This window comes from Chelonus insularis, unplaced genomic scaffold, assembly GCF_013357705.1.
Source record: "Chelonus insularis isolate UGA/USDA-ARS -01 unplaced genomic scaffold, ASM1335770v1 contig_323_pilon, whole genome shotgun sequence".
In the NCBI taxonomy this organism is placed as follows: domain Eukaryota; kingdom Metazoa; phylum Arthropoda; class Insecta; order Hymenoptera; family Braconidae; genus Chelonus; species Chelonus insularis.
Genome location: NW_023276493.1, coordinates 382915 through 404248, shown reverse-complemented (window position 1 = coordinate 404248; position 21334 = coordinate 382915). Strand labels below are relative to the sequence as shown.

Genomic DNA, 21334 nt, shown 5'->3' with positions numbered 1-21334 from the left:
TTTGGCCTGAAATTCACTGGAAGATACGAATAACGACAAACAATCCGCTTAGATACGGTATAAGTCGTCAACTGGCGTCAGCTGAAAGTTGGGCAACTTCACTACACTAATCTCTCAATATACATGTGATCAATTTACTTTAGTGTAGGTTAGTGAACAACAGAGAAGAAGAGTGTAACGCCATCTTGTGTATTGATAAAAAAGTTATTTACTTTATCTATCAAGAACAACTGTTTTATCGATAAAAATAAAATCGAAAACTTTAAATTGTACACAAAATTAAAAAAATGATTTACCTAAATTTCATTTTAATTAATTCATAAAATATATACTAATATCTATTCTATTAAACATTATTTATTTCATTTGAATCATTTAACTAGAATATTATAGAATTATCTTCACAAACCTGACGTAATAAAAAAATATTATTGCACAGTTATTTTACTTAAATTATTAAAGTAAGTAATGTAATTAAGTGTTATGTTATAACCTCAGTACTTTAAAACCAGTTAAATACTATTATTTAAAAGTTATGGAAACTATACGATAATTTATTTACACTTTTACAGTTAACAATCATAACTACATACCAATAGTCATGATGTCTACTTAATTAATCACGCTTTGTACATATAGTTCAAATCAATATGTCAGTTTTAATGGGCGGAACTTGAATGAAATTTTTGCATGTTAGAAATTATAGATGCAGTTGCATATACTAACAGTGTACATCCGCAAAAAGATATCATTCGTAGAAATAATATAACGGTAAAGTTCAAGATATTAGATAGGTGCGGTAACTACGACCGTTTAACAAGTAAAAAAGTATCACTACTAGTTTTCTACGGTTTTTCGTTTTTTCATGTCTTCTATCTTCTAGAGCAAACTGCAAGGTGCAGTCTCGTAGTTAGATATGTTACTTTCGCGCCTAGAGAAACTGGAACAACCATCCAGAAGACTAGTATGGCTAGCTTTTCTAGCAACCCTAACTGTAACACGATATCAGACTTGGTCCCGTAATTATCACCTGTATCTATTAATCTCTAAAGTGTATCATTAATAACAAATTAAGATTTCTAATAATTTTATCATTTATGTTGGAATAAGACATTTTATGAAACATCTAAATAACAGCTTAAAATTAATTGCCTATAATTTAAATGAATAAATAGTTTAATAATTGATTGTGTAAAATTGTAAATTTAAACCAATAACATTATTACTATTATCAACAAACACTAAGTCATTATTATTTATCAATCATGTTTCCATTTAATATTGTAAAATATGACTGATAAAAAAGATTTAATCATAAATATGTTTACAAGATATTGTGAGTTATTTAAGTGTTTCTCGATTGGAATTCAGTGGTAGTTAATATTATTCTATTCAACAGTAACAATATGTGTCAACTTAGCATTTTTATGGATGTTAAAGCATTGCATAAAGTGACGACATAAAATTCTTGAGTATTATATTACTATTACTCAACTTGGCAAGCGAAGGATCTTAAATTTAACGAGTAGAGGGGATAGTTACAAGACAAGTGAGGGAAACTTTCCTTCCTCAAAGCGAGAGTAAAAGTCGCATGACAATACTTTTTCGGTAATTACCTTAATTACGCCACTTACGTCTGAGTTGTTGTTACGTACTACACTCTGATTAATATCCCACGTAAGACAACAAAAATTGTAGAAGATTTTCTTTCCCACAAGAGTTAGAAGATAAGCAGTTGTGTTTATTCCTGACTTGTTGGCTGACCCCTCCGCATCATCTCTCCCTGTAATTCCAGCCAGTCACACCCATGTGCATGGAAAGATGAAAGCCAATGGCCGCTGAGGTCAAGCGTACTGGAACTTGCTTCTCCGGCATCTGTATACGATGCATATCATGTATATACATGCCAGAAGACAGTTACAATGATGGTTTCCATATTACATCTTTTTCACAACCTCAATGATCCCGGTACATTCCATGATCATTCAAGTGTTAATGTAAAATTATGTTTACAAACTTGAAAAAACTGATTAGATGGTTGCACAAGTTAATAAATTTGTACATACCTGTTGTAAAACAAATCAAGATCAATATTAAACAAAAAAAAGATTTGTAACGGTGATATTTATCCTTGAAGCGTGGTGACAAAAATGAAAGCATCAACGATTGTTGCAATTTACCGCTTGTTTACAGAGGTTAGTTGTATGGTACGTCGCGTGGCATTTGACGCGACCTAAACAAAACATTCAGTACATATCGTAGGTCACGACTCGACCCACAGTAGAATCTCTTGATCCAGTCTCAACTGTTGCCCATCACTTTATATTAGCAATAATAATAAGGCTCCTGTGTGTAGATAGAAAGACTCCTGGTGCTCGAGCGATGCACACGTGCAACCATCTCAGTTATCGAGCACACTCAAGACTCGAAACCCAGCACCTTCACTCCTCCAGACGATCTCGTGTCGTGTATATCGTCTTACAGTCTACTTCGGACTCATCATCAGTGGCCTCAGGTTATATTCACGTTATCGCAAGTAGAACATTTTAAAATCAACATTGATAATGGTGTTGATGAATTCATTTCTATAACTTGAACACAAATAAAGTGACAACTGGATTAGTGTGAGTAATTTTGTGGTTAGTATTGTCGAGTGCTTCGTTCCATGAAGTCCGACATTGCGAGAAAATTACGAGCGTCCTGTGCAGTATACCCGAAACAAATAAATAGCAGTGAGTTTCCTGAATCGTGATAACTTTACCTACAATTACAACTATTTTTATCCGTGTTTCTGTGGCTTGGTGACTTTTTGATTTTTATTTTCTCTTTTTTAAGTTGCTAAAAACACACTATTATTAATTAGCACTAGTAAGAAACCTACTTGGTTAAAAATTACATGCATTCGGGTTGATTAACGGACGCTTTTAGATTCCAGTGGGTCAAGTTCACGGTTGATCTTTGTGGCGAGAGGTACACAGAATGAGATGAAAGGTGGACAACAACAGTCAACCCCGTGTAGTGCAAGTCAGTCGCCAAGTCATTGAGAACTTGTTTGACCAAGTCTCCTTCAGACACCTCGAAGATAGTGTTAAATTTTCACGCAATGTTAGTGTGATTTGCAAATTATTATAAATCAAGTTTGCTTTTTATGTGTTGCAAGTGTTTATTTATGGCAATATTTATTAGTTTTATTATATTCTCTTTTGAAAGTTTTATTATGATGAAAAGTTAAAAAAGAAAATTGTGACTAATTGATTTAATAGTTGTTCAAAGTCAATGTACTGTACTAGTGATTAAATATTATATTTGTTGTAGATAAATATATTGTGACATGATAAAGCAAATTGTATTAAAATGTAAAAAAATAGTGCATTCATTGCGGAACTGCACATCCATCAAAGAATAATCATGAATTGTGAACTCGTGTAGTGGAACATTTCATTTGTTATTAAAAAGATTTCACGACTCAAAGTCGACCCAGTAAATCAAGAATGCCTGGCTTACTACAAGAAATTCACTGAACCATTTATAAAAAAGATTGCAGTACCTTTTATATTTTTACACTTAATACGGATTGTTCAGTATAGGTGTTTACTTAAAATGGGTAATTCAAGATCTCAGCCCTGTCAACCACGTAAACCCATGTTTTTTTTCTATCTTATCAATCGTACATGGAACGGAGTACGTAGAGATAAAGAAAACAGAAGATCAAAGGAAGCCGATCATGATACAGAATCATCAAGATGCAGCGGATGTAAAGGATGCGATTACCAACAGGACAGTTTAATCTTCGATAGGTAATGTAGAACTCATTCTTACCAATTCTAAATCATAACTCAAAGAAATTCTTCTTTATCGACAATAAATAAATTAGCTTGTTCAACTTCCGTCTACAATACTTGTTACTCTACAAAATTTGTTTAAAATTATTATTACTTTTTTTAAAATATTATTTTCCTTATAATCAATTTTAATTTCATAAAGATATAAATTTACATTAATTCCTTTTTATATTTAAATTATATTATATTATATTACATAATTTATATTTACTTTGAATGAAAAATCTAAAAATAATGACTTTTTATTTCTTAAACAAATAAAAGAGAAAATTTTTTTAAAAAAGTAATAATATACTTGAATAAATAAAATATACCTGAATAAAAGGGAACATTGTCACGCACATTTATGACAATGTGGCGCGTGCGTATGAATATCTGTTACTTCTCCCTTCCACTAAACGCATGACGCATCCTTCTACAGGGCACAGGTACGCAGGTGGCTTACATTGGAACTCAGTAATCCCGCAACTATCTCAGGTAGCGGTTATCCCTTCAATGTTTTCTTAATTGTGTTTAATCGAGGTTCTAACATAACTATAATCAGTTATTACAGTTCTAATTGTGAGTGTTTAGATCATTGTGATACATGAAATGATTTTGGAGATATTTTAACATTTGACCACTAACTGCATATTCTTAGGTATTTATAACAATTAAATATTATTTAAAAGATTTAATATTACAATTAAAAACTCAATAACTATAAAGCAAGTATTAAATTGAATTAGTAAGATTATTGAAATTAAAAAAAAAAAATGGATGAATAAAAATAAGTTTTATTTTATTAAATTGGTACATAAAAATTTTGATTAATTTTGCATATATTTGTTATCATCATGTAAATTAAATTTAAAATTGCCATATATATTTATGGAATAGGACATTAATATAAATTAAATCATAAAAAAAACCATCGAAGGTATTGAAGATATAAAAGTATAAATAAATCAGGAGCATTCCCAAGTTTCTATAACAAATTAATAAATAAATTAGGAGTGATAGTGTGAGAACAGTCGTAAAAGTAATTGAAGAAAATAATAAAAATCAGCATACATATATATATATTGATATGATAAAAATAAAAGATGGAAGAAACTGGTACAAATGAGATAAAAGTGTAAGGAGGTTATACATATGTATATATATGTATATATTTTTTCGGGGTAAATGTATCTAATGTATGTACATACACTTTACATTAGATTTAATTCCCTTATGTGCATTATTTACTAAGCGACTATGACATTGGACAAGACTACAAACTAAAACGGTTATCGCCAAGAGTCATCGTTACTTTCGTGTAATTACGTCAATTATAGAAATACCTCTTTAATGCAAAAATTGTATGCCCCGTCGAGGTTTACTTACTACGTATGGAGATATGATTACTCGGGCCGGGTAGTAAATTGCATTCCACTCATTGCTTTACAAGCCAACATCACCTTATTGTTCTTTATGTCCCGTCGAGATTTTTCATTTATGAATCGCTCATGTGAAACGAAACAACATCAAGTAATTAACAATCATTAATCAAAAACTCATTTGACTATTGAAATTTCTTGTTCTTTCCTTTTGTGCTATCAATCAGAGTAATGATCTGTAATTTCTTGAGATAAATCATCCAGCTGAGTCGATCAAACTATCGACGTTTTGCATGAACGATCAATGATACAGCCACGTCCGTACTCTACACATAAAAACAACCATTGAATATAAAAAAAAAAACTTGAAATTATTGTCTCGAGGGTCCAAAGAAGACAAGAACATTGTATAGCATCTTTGCAGTCAAGATGTAGATTCAGAGCGTGACACGAAGAGACGCTATAGAGATGATAATAAGTTTCTTCAGCACGCAGAGATGTTTTCATCACGCGACACTTTTTATGTATCCTAGTGTTTTATATAGTTTCAATAAAGTACCCTCATCATTTTGATCTTTTTATCTCTCATTTTATGGGACAAGTCTTCTTTAATTAAATAATTACAACAACTGTCCACTTTGTCCTACATTTTTATCTCTATTTGAATTTACAACGTTAATCGTTCCTCTTTTCATTATACAAAAGATAGTCATTTCAGTGTATTTCATTATTTTTAGACTTTTAAGTTAAATTATTGTCACCCTAATTACTTTTCTTAAACTTTTAATGAACTCTAAAACCTTACTTTTACTTTAGAATTGATTTAAAATAAAAATACTTTTTTAAATTAATTCCATTTAAATTTTTAAATAAAATATCTACTCTAGAGTCATCTATTAAGGTAATTTCTCTACAATTAACTGAGTAAAAGAGCTGAAAAATAAATAAGAATTTTAAAATCACCTAAAAGTAATTTAATACCATCATTTTCGCTACATCACTTTCATTTTATTGGCATGATCAATAACGATCAATATCCCGTAAAGCGGAAGGATCAACTATCCCGGACGTAGCAGCACCAATGCCCCATTATATTCCATACTACATATAACTACCGACAAGATAATGCAACATGTACATATATATATATATAAATGTACACTCGTGTTTGATGCTTGATCGGTTTTACAGTGTTATTAGACTGATACGATACCCAATCACGTATTAGCAATGGATCAATCATGCAAGCTTTGCAATAACATGGCTTGGTGTTGTATTGTGTCTATCTCTGGGATTTGAATAGCGTGGGTGTAAACGTGCGTAATGACTGCCTCTGGTACACATTGAGGGTGTGTACGAGCTGCCTGACTTCTCAATGCAATGTGAGTTCTGCGACCGACATTGGCATTCCAAATCCGTTATATTGTACTATTTCAACTCCTATGGGCTGTATAATTTATTCATTTTGTGGTAAAAGTATCCCAGTAACTGTAGAATTATGGCTTTAAGAAAATATCCATATACAGATTAGATACTTGACTGTTGGAATTAAGTGAAAATTTCTTCTCTTGCTCATTCATTTAAACCATATCATTTAATAGCTTTAACTCATTTATTATTAATCATTAGATTATTTATTTAATTAGTAATGATTTAAAAGTGGAACATCTTTAGCTTTAATCAACTCCAAAAAAATTTCAAATAATAGATCATAAAAGATGCATTTTAATGAGACTATTCTTGCTAGAAGTCATTGATAATTATTGATCAATAATGAAATATGATGATGAATATCCCTTTATTGGGAAATGAATTATTATTTGATTTGTTTAATTTTTTATTTATTAATAGTTAATACAATCACTGCTAAATAATGTATATTCTATCAATGACTTCAGTGACTGTTAGCTGATTCTCAGTACCAATAGGTGCTGATGAAATTTAAAAGAGTACTGATAAAGTCACCACGAGTTAATGTTAATATTATAACTAGAAACAATGAATATATTCATTGATTAATTATTAGAGAGTAAGTTCCAGAAATTATCTTAATGATTGCAAGATTTTTTTCATCAGTATTAGAGTAAAATCCTACTCCTAAAAAATTACAATGAAATAATTTTCAAAACATCAATAATAAATCATTTTCATGTCATTTTTTTACAGCTCATTTCCTAAGATATGAGCAAGTTGTGAAACCTCAATTATACCATTATTAACAATGATACTTATTGTTTTTTTCTTATTCAAACTTTAATATCTGTTTGCTTGATCAACATTTCCCGTAGCACGACAATTGTATATACCTATCTATGTATCTTTAAGTAAGTTTAAAATTCGCAGAGTTTCGTTTCTGTGCCATCAACTTTGAATTTACATTCTCATTTGCAATTAGATTGTGGTGATTTTTTTTTTCTGTTCATTGTTATTAAATTGTTGCGTAGAAAAGTATTGCATCAATCAATTTGTTTTTTTTTTCTTGTCTGCTAAATTTGATTTATAGTCTAGTTTGTTCATGTGTATTACTACTAAAAGACAACTGTCATACTTTTACATTCAATCTTTAAGTAGAATCTAGGCTGTGAGTTTCAAAAACAATATGAGAAATTATTCTATTTATATTCATTTAATAAATGTCTCTCTTTAAATGAAGAAAGATTGAATAGAAATAATTCATTTAGATTTTAGTGTCTATTTTTACAATAAAAAGTTGCATTACAAAGATATTTTATAATTGAAATAATATTTTATTTGTTCTTATTCTTGGTAATTTGATCATCTTTAAAAAAAAAACAGTACAAGTTCAATGATGATAATATTAAATTATTTTTATGTTGAAGTTTCAATAGAATGTATAATTATGGTAGTTGTTGAGAATGGAATTTTTTGTCTCAATATATACCAGCCAGAGAGAAGTCATTTTAAAACTATTCAAAAAAAAGCAATATACTCTTGATGATATATTTTCTCTTACACTTATGCATTAAGCTTTATATCTACATCTCTTACTTACATTAGTACACTATCTCTATCATTTAAAGGGATGACTACCTTGTGACTTCCTGCATAAGTTGCTCGTATTACGTGCGATCAACACACGCGTGCAGAAAAGATACAGTTAGGTACTTGGTACAAAGATGAGTCTTCAAGATGAAGAGAAGACTTGGTTTACAACTAGCGATTTATAACGGAATATGATTGCACACAATCAACATCTGTCCAAGGTTATTAATTCATGAATTTTGTATGTCACTATCATGATTAAGACTATTTCATGCTCAACAATACTATCAATCAATCTATCAAGTGTTGATCAAAATGTCAATCATTTTTTTCAAAAATATTCATTCAAATTAAAAAGATTATTTTTTTTATTAGAAAAAAAAAAATTAGCAGACAATAGAAGTAACTGGTATGCTAAAGTTGATCATGTTGAGAAATACTTATTCATGTTTTTATTGAGAAAAAAATAATCACTATGCCTTTGTTTAATGAGAAAATTTAACGATAAATGATAAAATAGTAGTATTATAAACATAGTAATTAGCACCCGATCAACAGTGTAGATATATGGTTTGCTATTTTGTAATACACCGTGAGATTCGTTAAGACACGCGATCTTGTAATTGACTAGCGGATCTTTACATATCCATCATCATATTTCATTCATTATTGATCCTATTCTAATGCTAATCAATAATTTCCAACAAGAATAGGGTAATTTAACATACATTGTAAATAAATTATTCAAAAATCTGTAGGTTTTTTTTGTGAATAAAATGAAATTTGAATGATTCCTTTACACGGAAGCATGGTGTTATTATGAAATTTGATGAATAAAATTCACGGTGAATATAATTTGACAGGGAAAAAAGAGAATGATGTAGACACGAGAGTGAAAGAATATAAGTTGAAAAATGAGTGAGTAGAAAGAGAATTAATCAAGAGTGCAGTAAGACAATCACGAATGAAAATACATCCGTGTGCAATTATTACAACTGATACCGTCGCTTATATTTATATACTATCTTTCTGCGTGTGAACAAAGTAATATTAATTATAATATAAATTTGATGATAATTACGGAAGTTTCAACTGTATTAATGTATACATATGCGCATATTGCATTTAATTATTGTATCATTCATATTCCTACGTAACGGGATACAACAAACATCTAAGATAATTGCTACTTACTGTCTGATAAATAAAATTCTATAGAATTTAAAGAAAAATCACCAGGATATGAAGTGGATTAACCATTGAAGAAATTCACGTGTCAAAGAATATGTGAGAGTCATGAATAATTCTCTTAATTTCATTGAAATATCCTTTTTTTTCTCTTCATTTTGATATGAATGTTATATAGTGGAAAAAAAAAAATAATACTCTGAAAATGACTTTGAACTTTGATGAAAAAATAATGTGCTGTCCAGTAACTGGTTCTGAAGGTTCTCAACAGTAAAAATTGCCCACCGCAAAAATGATTTAAATTCTTCTGCTGATCTTCTGAATGTTGTTTCATTTATTTTCTCATTTATTATAAATTTATCAAGAGTGGAAAAAATTTTTTGGATAAAAAGTATCATCATGATGTTGTTGGGTAAACTGAAGACAAGTCAAGAGGTATGGTAAAAATTACTTTGAAATGCAACAAAATCAAATCAACTTGTAACACCATTTTTATTCTTTTTTAGACCAATTTTTATCAAGTCTTCAGCATAAAAATCTGGTAATTTTGTCTTCAGGGCAATTTCAGAACCAGTTACTACAACAGCATGGTATAATTTTTCATAAAAATATTTCTCCAATGTATTTAATCACATTTTGGATTTGTTTAATACTCCAACATTATTATAAACATGGATCATTTCTAATAAGTTATCTCAAAAAAGAATAAAATAATTAAATCAAGATAAAAATATTATCAAAAAAGAAAAAAAGCCAATTGAAACTAATTTAATATATCAAACTTTCCTTACTAATAATAACAATTTGAACGAAGAAAAGCTACCCAAGGTATACTTATAGGCATTTAATATAGCCATAAAGAATGTAATAGAGCAAGTTTGATAGTTTTCATTCATGAACTACATTCTTTAAGTATAATGAGGTTATCAAGGATATTATTACTCATCAGATTTTCACTACGAGTACTTGAGTAATTTTTATAATTTACTCATGACTCTATTTAAGGTATGATATTCAAATAATCTGTATCGTTGGTTGGTAGAGTCATGTAGAAAGCAATAAAATCGAGTATCAAGTAAATCCGATCTCACATTTATTATCCTCTTGTTGATCGTTTTCTTCTTTATTTTCTTGTTATTCTCTCCATGTTTTCTCTCTCTCTTTCTTTCTCGACATGCTCCATTCGTCCTTAAAGTTTTTCTTTGATCCCTTACAACTCTTGGTAAGCTTCTATTCCCCAAGAATTGCTGACCATAATCAATATATTACTGATACTTCTTAGTAGATCCTGGTTAGCCCAAACCAGTAGGTATAGATATTTCTCCAGCTGTGAGTACTATATCCTGATAGACTGCACGATCTTTCAGGCGCCACTGTAGCTTCTGCTGTGGTTGCTATTGATGCCCTCCTCTACAGCTACTTCATGCCATGTGATAATAATCTGATTAGCAGAAGCGTGAAACATTATAAATACGCAACTTATCTTCCATTCTTTATTCTGATCCGTATTATACTCTTCCTTTTACGCGCTCGTGGCCAAGAGGAAGTTGAACCGTTTCCATCACATTAATTCTAAGAAATCCTGGTGTTTTCCTTTAAGGGCTTATACTAGCTGGATTATTTTATCCTTTATTTGTCTGTTATTTTTATCATTTATTTCCTATCCACTTGGAGAAATTATTCATCAACATTTTCCCATAATATTTATCATGGTTTCTTTTAAGTAAATAAATAACTCCAATAAAGTCCAGGTAAGTCACTAGGAAGTGATGCTTTCCAAACCGGACTTATTAGTGAATTCTAGTTCAATCATTGTTAACCATATATGATATATTTTGTTCAAACAATTTTAATGATAAATTTAATAATAATGATAAAAAAAAAACACGAAATTGTTGAGTATATTTTAATTGTTTAAAGCAAGTTGTGTTAGAATAATTGAAAGTATAATGATTTTTGATGAAATAAATGTACTTTTTGCCGCATCAAAAAACCAGTATTGACTCTTGAAACAACTTACCATTGAATACTTAGTAAAAATATGCATAGAAATTCCAAGTTATAACTGATCTTTCATTTTTTCATGTAGTTGAGTTCTTCTAAATCAGCATCAAATGATTATATATCTTTGTTATCAGTCAACAGATCTTCTCCTTATGGTATTTTTTTTCCCTTGAATCGCTTGTACTGGTTAAGTCTCCAATTCCGATGGTTTGTTGCTGATTGGCACAGAGAATTGCTATAGGTATATCCCTTACGCATCTCGCATTAACTATTCACGTGCGGAACGCGGCTTCACCCAGCTATACAGAAGACGATTGCTGCTGTCTGTATAAGTACGTGATCTCCCTCGCGAGACTACGTCTTATACAGACAGTGGTGCAGTGTCAGGCTGATGTAGAATGCAAGTGTGTGCGCGTGACTAACATCGCGGGTCAATGCCTCGCCTGTCCTCACGCCATACGACCGTTGTGTCCACTATTTCTACTATACACCGACGACCAGACGCAACATGAATCTCATCCAAGTTCCGATTTCTTCGTGTCTCAACATCACGCGTCCTAAGAATCGTTCCGTGTGGCCTCAACATGTTAGAATAACCCGTTCACTCACTGTTGTTTCTATCTTCTTCCCTGCGAAATAAAAACTATAAATGAAGGGTAATCGACTTCTCGATGTTGTATACCAACGATTTACCGTTTTAAAATCCTACTGTATGTGAGTATGTATCTGTGAATTCAATTCTATGAGTGGTGGAAACACTAAAAAAGTCATACGTCAATGTACACACAAGACATCCCTTCTTCCGGTTTTCACCAACCGGATTTTCTTTCACAACTTACATCTGTATCGCCCTCTTTAATGATATCCAACTATTAATTGATTAACACGAAAATAATCTATTACTATCTTGCTTCCTTTCATTTTATTTACTTTTAATTAATTTATTTTATTTTCTTATTTGCAGTGAATCAGAGATGGCACCAAATGCAGAAGAAGAAATGCTTGCTGTGAAACCTTGGGGATTACAACAAGAAAAAGTAAGTGATAAAATTATTAGGATGTTGCTCAAGTACTTACAGACACACATAACAATCAAATTCATCTTTTATTCATACTCTTATCTCTTATATTTAAATGTAATTTAAAAATTTTATTTCTACTATTTATTTATTTATTATAAAAAAAAAAGATTATTACTTATATTAATTAACTATTCTATATTATTGTTAACTAATTTACTTTTAAATAGTGTCATTAAATTTATGAAAGTGTACTTGATGAGGACAAATGTCAACCAAAGTAATTCATTCAGACATTTTTAATGTTGGTAATTATATTTAAAAATACGGCAAAAAATGAAGAAAAAAAAACGACACTTGATCCGCCCAGGAAGTTTGTGTGCAAATATATCTCTGATGACACTTCGTGCGAATTAAAAGTAGTCTCTTACAGTTAAATAAATCAAATACACATGCATTCAAGATTATCAGTTAAGAAATTCTCACGGTTTTAAAATCTTCATTATTACCTGACTCATGTAGGTGTATATCAATTTCTTCAAAATGATTAAATTAAAAATTCTTTGAAAATAATTTAATGAATACCTAAAATAACTATGCTATTATTACTAATAATTATCAAGAGAAATATGTTTAAACATGATAATAAAATATTAAAAATATCATTGCAACTTCATTACTGCTCATAACCAATGTCTGCTTCCTTTTGAAGCTTCCAGGTGCCCACAGGAAGTATTCGATTAGCATATCTTGGCTCGACTCTTGAAGTCAACACCACATGACTATCGTAGCATGGGTAGTATAGGCGTGTACGTACAACACGTCGACAGTTTGTGCACGTTTATTTTTTTCTTCACTCTTTCTCTTTATTACTTTTATCATCATTATGTTACTTTGGATGATATTTCTTTTTTTTTAACTATTTATTATATGAAATTTAAAAATCAATCATCAGACATGACAAATGTCTTTTAATTACATTTAATTTTATTGAAAAACAAAAAAACAAATGATCAAACATGATAATTAATTAGATTCTATTGTTAGCAAACATAGAGAAATAGTGTTGTATCTTATAGAACAGGTAAAAAAGTAGCAAAGAAGAAGCAATGTTCCGACGAGACCAAGAATGATTCTTGCTGCACGAATACTGCATCTCCACTAGCTAGACCAACGAGGATAAATGTCGAGATGTTAGCTTGAATAGCCAAGTCGATTAATGTGACTAATTCCATGTCGGCTTAACCACGAATAAATCTAAAGGAAGCTTAGTAAAGAATATTAATAAGAGTTAGCTTGGATATCAGAGTAAAATTCGCAGTTATAGTTGGAGGGTAAACTCTGTTGCTTAATGGTAAAATAATTTTCACTTTACTCAACATCAAATTGCACCTTTCATTTGTTATTTTATTTATCCTCTTCTTTAATAAATACACACATTTAGCTTCAGGCTTTAGTATAAGAATAATAAATTTCACAATAATATATCTTACTTTTTTTCAAGGAAAAATTATCAACATAAAGTCAACATATTTTTTTTCACAATGCAGTTTACAAACTAATAAAAATAAAATTCTTTTGTCAATATTTTTCCATCAATTTATGAGTCTCTGAATAAGCTTAGCATGCAGGATATCTTTTACACATAAAACTTGTATGCTTTGATGTAGTATTATTCAGCCACCATCACCAACACCATCTCTGCGAAAAGAATATTTTTTTTTTTGCAGATTCAACAGAGAGTTGTTGCTCAACCACAAGTTTTTGTGCTTTATGTATATTCACACTTTTTCTTCATACATGTACTATCAACTTCCGGCGATAAATTCGTCGAGTTAATCATCTTCCTGTATTTTCACATCAGTAATATATCTTAATATTATCATTATATATTGTTTTTGTCTTTAATCAATTTTTCTTATTTAATGTGAAAATTGAATAAAAACTACCTCACAATTAGACACACCATAGTCTCGTTAATTCTTCTCTTCCGTATTTTATATATTATATGGTGTTGTTTATTACGTTTAAATGACTATTATAGTAATTTAATCAAGATTGTGCAAAGTGTAGGTTCTTAGAAGAATTCTATAATCCTGAATATTATTTTTGTTGAATAATAGTGGAATATTTATTGAAAATTCATCTAATTCATCTCAAGTTTTAAAAATGTATAATTTTATACATTTTTGTTTTTTTATTTGGAATTTTATATTAAGGTGAATAACCGTAGCGTTGGATGATGTTTTATATTCTCTGTATATTCATCAGGATGCAGACTCATCGCCAAGCAATCACCGTCTCTCCCCAGGACTTTGTATAATACCGCGTTATAGTGAGATCGTGAAAATTACAGTAACTTGACGAAGGTTTATGAAATATTCATGTTGAGATAGAGTGGTCGTCGTCATGTGGATAAACACAGTTGTCTTTTGCTACAATTAACATCTTAACTTGAACCTTTACACAACTTTTTTTTCACCCAAAATTTTATCATTCTTATTTTTAGCTTTAATGATTAAAATATTATTCATTATTTTTTTGTTGTAATAATTTAATTATTGATTTAATGTTTAATTGATTTTTTCAGGAACGTCTCCGTCCACCAACCTACAATGCTGAAGACTATGCTATGGCTTTACGAAGATGGGGAAGACGTCCACTAACAAATAATCATGATTCTCAAGGGACATTACCCTCAACAACTAGTTCAAGTTCCGGTTATGTATCCGGAAGTGGAGAAATGACTTTGAGACAATTTACATCTGTTAGTGAATTGCTTAACAAATTACGAGCAGATCTTAGGCTTGCTTTTCCTAGGTAAATAATCAAATAATTCATTTATCAACTTTCTTTTAAAGTTGTATCAAGAAAGAAATCATTTATAATAATAAGTATTTTTAAAATGAATAGTCATAGTGTATAAGTGGTTGACATTTATATTTTTTTTAGTATGAATTGTTCTGATGAAGTAAGTTTGTAGAAAATTTCACCAACAAGAATTACCTTTTTATTCAAGACTTATCCAGACCTCTGTAAAAGGTCTTCATTCAGTTGAACAAAAATGTTTAACATGTATTGTGCAAGGATAAATTATGGAGCTATATTTCAAGTTTGTATTTTTTCAACTGCAACATTCACATCTTGAAACAAATCCACCAATTCATCAAAGGCTTTACACTTAAAAAACAAAAAATTACCATCAAGGATGACTTATACTCGGTAACATATTTGGAAAATAAAAGTGGTTGATTCAAAGAGATCCAATAATCTCGAAAGAAATCACTTTCAATACTTATCTGAAAAAAATGAATGATTAAATGTATATTATAAAGTCATTTACATGTTTGTTGGAGTATAAAAAATTTTTATCTTTCATTGACACATGGAGGGTTGTTGAATAAAAATGACCAAAAGTTATACGATTGCTCAAGCTACTTGAATATATAAGACATAGATATTGCCAGTATTCATGCATCGCAGGAGGAAAGAATACACTAACGTCGACCGCATAACAAACGATGCAGTATAACGCAACCGAGCAAGGAACCGCCTCATTTATTCTCCAGGCAAGGAAGAGAATACCTTCTCTTCTTTCCCCTTCATGATTTTCATAACATGCATGACTTCTTTTATTTTTTTTCCATCTTCCATCTATGAATTTCATATTTATATTCTCACTTAAATATTTTTATTATTATATTTTAATTTAAAAATACCGCAACGTAGCGTGTCTCCTTGCTATTATCCCCATAACGATTCAAGTATTTGCAACCCGATTACTAAAACAGAATAATGTATCTACCTTTATTTTTATAACATCATTGAATCAATGTATTTTATGTATAATTTTGCCCATTATTGGATTAGTAATTCAGTAAAATTAGATAGCTACGAAATATATGGTTTATTAATTTGTTTCAATTGGAATAAAAGTTGAAAGGAATTCTCTGATTCATCATTCTCTATATGAATGATTAAATCCATAACGAGTTACATAACTTGTTTCTGTTCTTCTATATATGGAAATGCAGAGGCTTGAGAAATCAATCAGATAAACGAGAAGACTCGGAGGTTTGATAACCTCATGAGTGCAGTGAACCAATGTTTCCGGATACCAAAACGTTTGATAGATAAAACGAAAGGCTTTCCAACATTCTCAGAAGATAAGAAAAAAATTTACACCTTTCAATTATACTTTTCTATGAATATTCTATTAAAATGAATGCTATTGATATACTAAAAAAAACATATGTTCATAACATTTGTTACTTTTTTTTTGAATAAATTATCATATTAATTTTAATGCTTCATAATAATTTTCTATCATAAAAATATTTTGTAATTCAGAGAAGTTATTTATTACATGTCTGTTATGTTATGTATATTACATAGATTTATATTTTATATCTGATTCACAGATTTAAATCATGAAAAATATCAAAATCATAATATGTATGAGGCTTTCAAATTTTTTTGCATAAAACCTGACACACATATATAATTTGTAAATTTATATACGTATGGTCGTAACAAATCGCTAATATTTTTGGAGATAATTGGAGCCCTATACTGCCCTTGATGTTCGAACGTTACAAAAATTATACCTTTCCAAATAGGCCTATTTTGTGGCATAAAAGTGTATGTAATATTTTGAAATGTTTTTGTAAAAATTTTAAGTGTTTCATAAATTACACTAGTATAATAAGATTTATATATTTTATATTTTTTACACCATTAAATTTAATGAATATTCATAACCACTTATCAATGTGAATCTTAAAAATAGCAAATCAAAAATATGAACATCACAAGTAAAAAAAAATGTAAGATCTTTGATGATTCAGGAAAAAATAAAAAAAGTAATTAAAAATGTATAGAAGTTATGTAGGTATTGAATGAAAAAGCATTATGGTGAAGTTTATTAAAATTAAATTGTACATAGAGAATTCTAACGATTTAAAGAGATTAACAACAGAAATATCTACTACTTATCGGACAGGAAGCTGCGAGAAAAGGTGACATCTCCCAGTGCCGTTAGTTGGCTCTTAACAACGCAATTAAACGACGTGTAATACCGCACTAAAGGAAAAGGATAAACAGTTATAGAACCTGTCGTAGGATGAATAATGACAAAAAAAAATACTCATACCATATAGAAATTATTTGCATTCATATTAGTAGCATGTTTTTTGATTCTAATGAAAATAATAATTCTTCTTTAATCTAATTATTAATGATCTTATTGAATTTTTTCAGTTTTGTCCAAGAATTCGCTTCAGCACCTGCAGATGGAATAACATTACTATTGGAGACACTACGAGGAGTACAACTGGTGCAAAGTACACCGCCATCAGGACAAACTGGACCTCGTATTGGAACAAGAAGAGCAGCACTTGATGAGCTCGGTTGTGTTGAGTGTTTGGCTGCATGCGTTGAAAGGTGTGCTGATGCTCCACGACTTTTGTCACAAGCACAACCAGGACTTCTCGCACTTGCAGTCTGTCTGACTAGTAGCTTGAACCGGTCTCGGGTTCTGGCTCTTCAGGTATAATACACACTTGATCCTCTTCCTGTCGACCAATGTAATACAACGTCAATCTTAGCATACCGTTATTTATTTGCACAATAGAAAAAAAAATTATTTACAATTTCGGATCATGAAACTGTCAATAATCAAAGCTAACTGATATTATTTAATTTTTGTTTAAATTGATGATAAAAATGATTAAATCAAGAATTATTATTCAGAAGAATGTGAATGTAATTTTCAAAAAATAATGAAACAAAAAACAAATCCTAAATTGTGAAACACTTAAAAAAGTTTTTTATGACTTTAGGCAGGAAACCGTTAGGTTGTAGTACTTGATAAAATTTAAGGGACCAGTTCTGGTTTTTCACCGTATCATCTTCACTTCCTTTCTCGTGGCCCGCTTTTAACAAGTATTTATTGGTCGCCCAGTTATTTCTACGATTACGGTTCTTCAGTAATTCTCCATAAATATCTTTAATAGTATTTTTAATCGACCAGCTGTTAATTTTAATGTCAAGTATTTCTGGAATTGCTCGAATTATGCAAAATTTTTTGCATCGTATTGGTATAAATAATTAATTATAAAGATTTGCAATTTAAATACAAATCATTAAATAATTAGCTTTTTGTAGCTTTTGACGAAGGTATGTCAGACACCCGGAGGTCATGCGGCTGTTTCTGAAGCTGTTTCAACATTAAGATTACGATATGGAGAAGGTGGAAGATTTCGATTTCTCGCTGGAGCTCTTCTTGCTCCAAGAGCAGCTATTGCCTTAAGAGTTGCTGGAATTTCATTTCTCAATGCTTTCTTAAAATCTGCACCAAAAACTCAAACGAGGCTTTACATACAAGTACTTGAATTAGATTTTTTAAATAATTTAAATATTTAATAAAGATGAATACTTTTTTAATACTAATATTTTTTAGGCTGAAGCTTGTGAAGCTGGACTTGAGCCTCGAGTTTTGCAAGACTGGCTAACTGAAGATGAGGGTAGAAATGATGACACTTTGATGGATTTATTAAAAAAAGAAATTCAAAAGTGGTCAGCCAACTGTGTCGATGTAGACATTTTACAAAAGCGTCTAGCTCAAGCTGAAGAGACATGTGTGATGCTTGGAAATAAAATAATGGTATTAGAAGATCAACTGGAGAAATTAAGACTAGAGAAAAGGATGAATTATAATATCACAGAAAAAAAATTTAAATCATTAACAGACGTTCAAGAGACACAACGATTATCTTCTAATGGAGAGGATGAAGGAATTAGTTCATCTGAGAGATCCAGCAGTCCTGAAGATTTACATCAAAATAGACAGATTGAAGGTAAAGCAGTCGACAACGATCAAGAGACAACGATTGATGATGTCATTGAAGAACTTAGAATAATCGTTAAAGATGCGGAGGAAGAGGATAGAAAAAGTAAAGAGAGCTTTAAAGATAGATCTGCTATTAAATTACCTCTTAGTCAAGAATCAAGTATTCAAAGTCAAGAGAAAGCTAAATTAAAATTAGATTCTCTACCAAATATCTCGGACACGAAAAAAAATCCCGTTAACCGTTTACAACGAGATGATCAAAATTTTAGTATTAATGAAGATGAAACAAGATTGCCAAATGTCGTGTCGAAGACATCTACAGATGGAGGTAGTTTAAAAATTATCGTTCAAGGTCCAGATGTTGAAGAAGCTATCGTGCCAGCAATTATACATCCACAACCACCAAGAAAATTTCCTCCTTGTTTGTCAACTATTATTGCAACTAGAACGGATGAATTTCTGCAACATCCTGTTTATAATTCTCATGATGATGAAGACGCAGAGGAAGAGACATTAGGTGATGGAAGCGATTCTTTGTTAAGTGCCTCTAGATTAAAATATAATAATAAAGATAAAGAATCGTGTATCGATTTGGAAGGTCAACTTTATTTAGGCAAAAATGGAGTAACATCAAGAGATTTATTAAATAATGATCACGAAGTAGAAAAGAAAGATAAAAAAATTTGTAAGGATTATGATAAAAGTGGTAGTAAGAACTTTGATTCAGGACCTTGTAAATATTTCGAAGCTTATCGTCAATTTGAACCAGTTGGAAAACCAAATGAGCGTAATCGGTATAAAAATGAAGTTGAAAAAAAAAAATTCCTTCGAAGATCTATTAGTCAAGATCATATAAATCCTCAGGATGCTAATGTAAATGTTAGGAAATCCAACAATACTAGTAGTAACAAGGTCGAGAGTCGTATAAGAAAATTTGAAAGTATGAATTCTTTTGAGAATGCAAGCTTACATGATTTATCACGAAATAGTAGTCAATGTAGTCGACGGAAGGTTTGCGATAATGAGAATTTGAAAAAAATTCGAAGATCTGAGTCATGTCATCATGTATCGTATGTTAAGAAAGAAAATTATCATGAAGGAGGTAGTGACAGTGGACTTCATTACTTTACAGATTATAATCTGGAGCCTGTAGTCACAAGAAAATCACAACCTGAAGCCTTAGAGCCTATGACTCAGCTAACTAAATCTTTAGATAGGATTGACGAAGGCCTTGACTCATTAGTAAATATCGTTATCGGAGGATCAAAATCACACTGGTCACAACATACTCGACTTTTAAAAGAAAAAACTGTAAAAACTTCTAGATTAGATGATAAAGTTACAAATAAAATTCGATCTGAACAACAAAATTCACCGACAAAACATCCAGTCAGAGTACTAGAAAATAAAAATACTTCGAGGAATTCGTTTGATAATTATTTAAAGTTTAATGGATCTTGCAATGGACCATACAACTCATCAATTATAAGAAACGATGAGCTATATCATATAGACAGACCTCACCGCAGTCATCAGAATGAATTAAATACCTTTGGTAAAATTTCCAATTTTAAATCTGACAATAATTTGTCGATGATTTCATCTCTTCACCATGAAAAGTCACCAAGCAAGTTTTTAATTAATGATGCTGGTATTTTTCTTTCTTCCGGAAAACCTCACGATGCCTTTGGTTTAGGAAAAAATCGTTTTAATGCTGGAAAATATTCTGGAAATCCAACATCAACAGATAAAATAGGATTACGAAGAAATTCAGTGTCATCTACAGCAATAAAACGTGGTAAAGTGACAGATATACTTTCGGGTTTATATTAATATAAAATAAATGAAATTTTAAAAACAAGAATGTGCAATAAATACAAGTATTATTTTTAATAATTCAATATTGGTGCAGGAAAATTAGTTAATCTTTTTGTTTATATTATTTCAGTTATATAATAATGAGTAGATACTGATTAAATAATGTAAATATATAGTAGCTACTTAAATTTGTATGACGAATTTATTAAATATACTTTTTAAAATTACCGGAATTTAAATGAAATTTTT

The 21334-nt window shown here is 30.2% G+C and overlaps 1 protein-coding gene across 3 annotated transcripts; it reads left to right on the top strand.

Annotated features, from left to right (window-relative positions):
* The first annotated feature begins 2254 nt into the window (after nucleotides 1-2254).
* On the top strand, nucleotides 2255-21308 carry mwh (multiple wing hairs). 3 transcript variants are annotated; one of them, XM_035081304.1, is made up of 7 exons: nucleotides 2255-2732; nucleotides 2929-3797; nucleotides 12363-12435; nucleotides 15008-15237; nucleotides 17677-17965; nucleotides 18583-18801; nucleotides 18878-21308. In XM_035081304.1, exons 2-7 carry the CDS (start codon nucleotides 3601-3603, stop codon nucleotides 21098-21100), a joined length of 3231 nt encoding a protein of 1076 aa, XP_034937195.1. In that variant the 5' UTR covers nucleotides 2255-2732; nucleotides 2929-3600; the 3' UTR covers nucleotides 21101-21308. The 3 variants fall into 3 exon arrangements, with proteins under 3 accessions (XP_034937195.1, XP_034937194.1, XP_034937196.1); XM_035081303.1 differs by having other exon boundaries at nucleotides 2255-3105; nucleotides 3369-3797; XM_035081305.1 differs by lacking the exons at nucleotides 2255-2732; nucleotides 2929-3797 and adding an exon at nucleotides 4289-4482.
* Nucleotides 21309-21334: the final 26 nt, after the last annotated feature.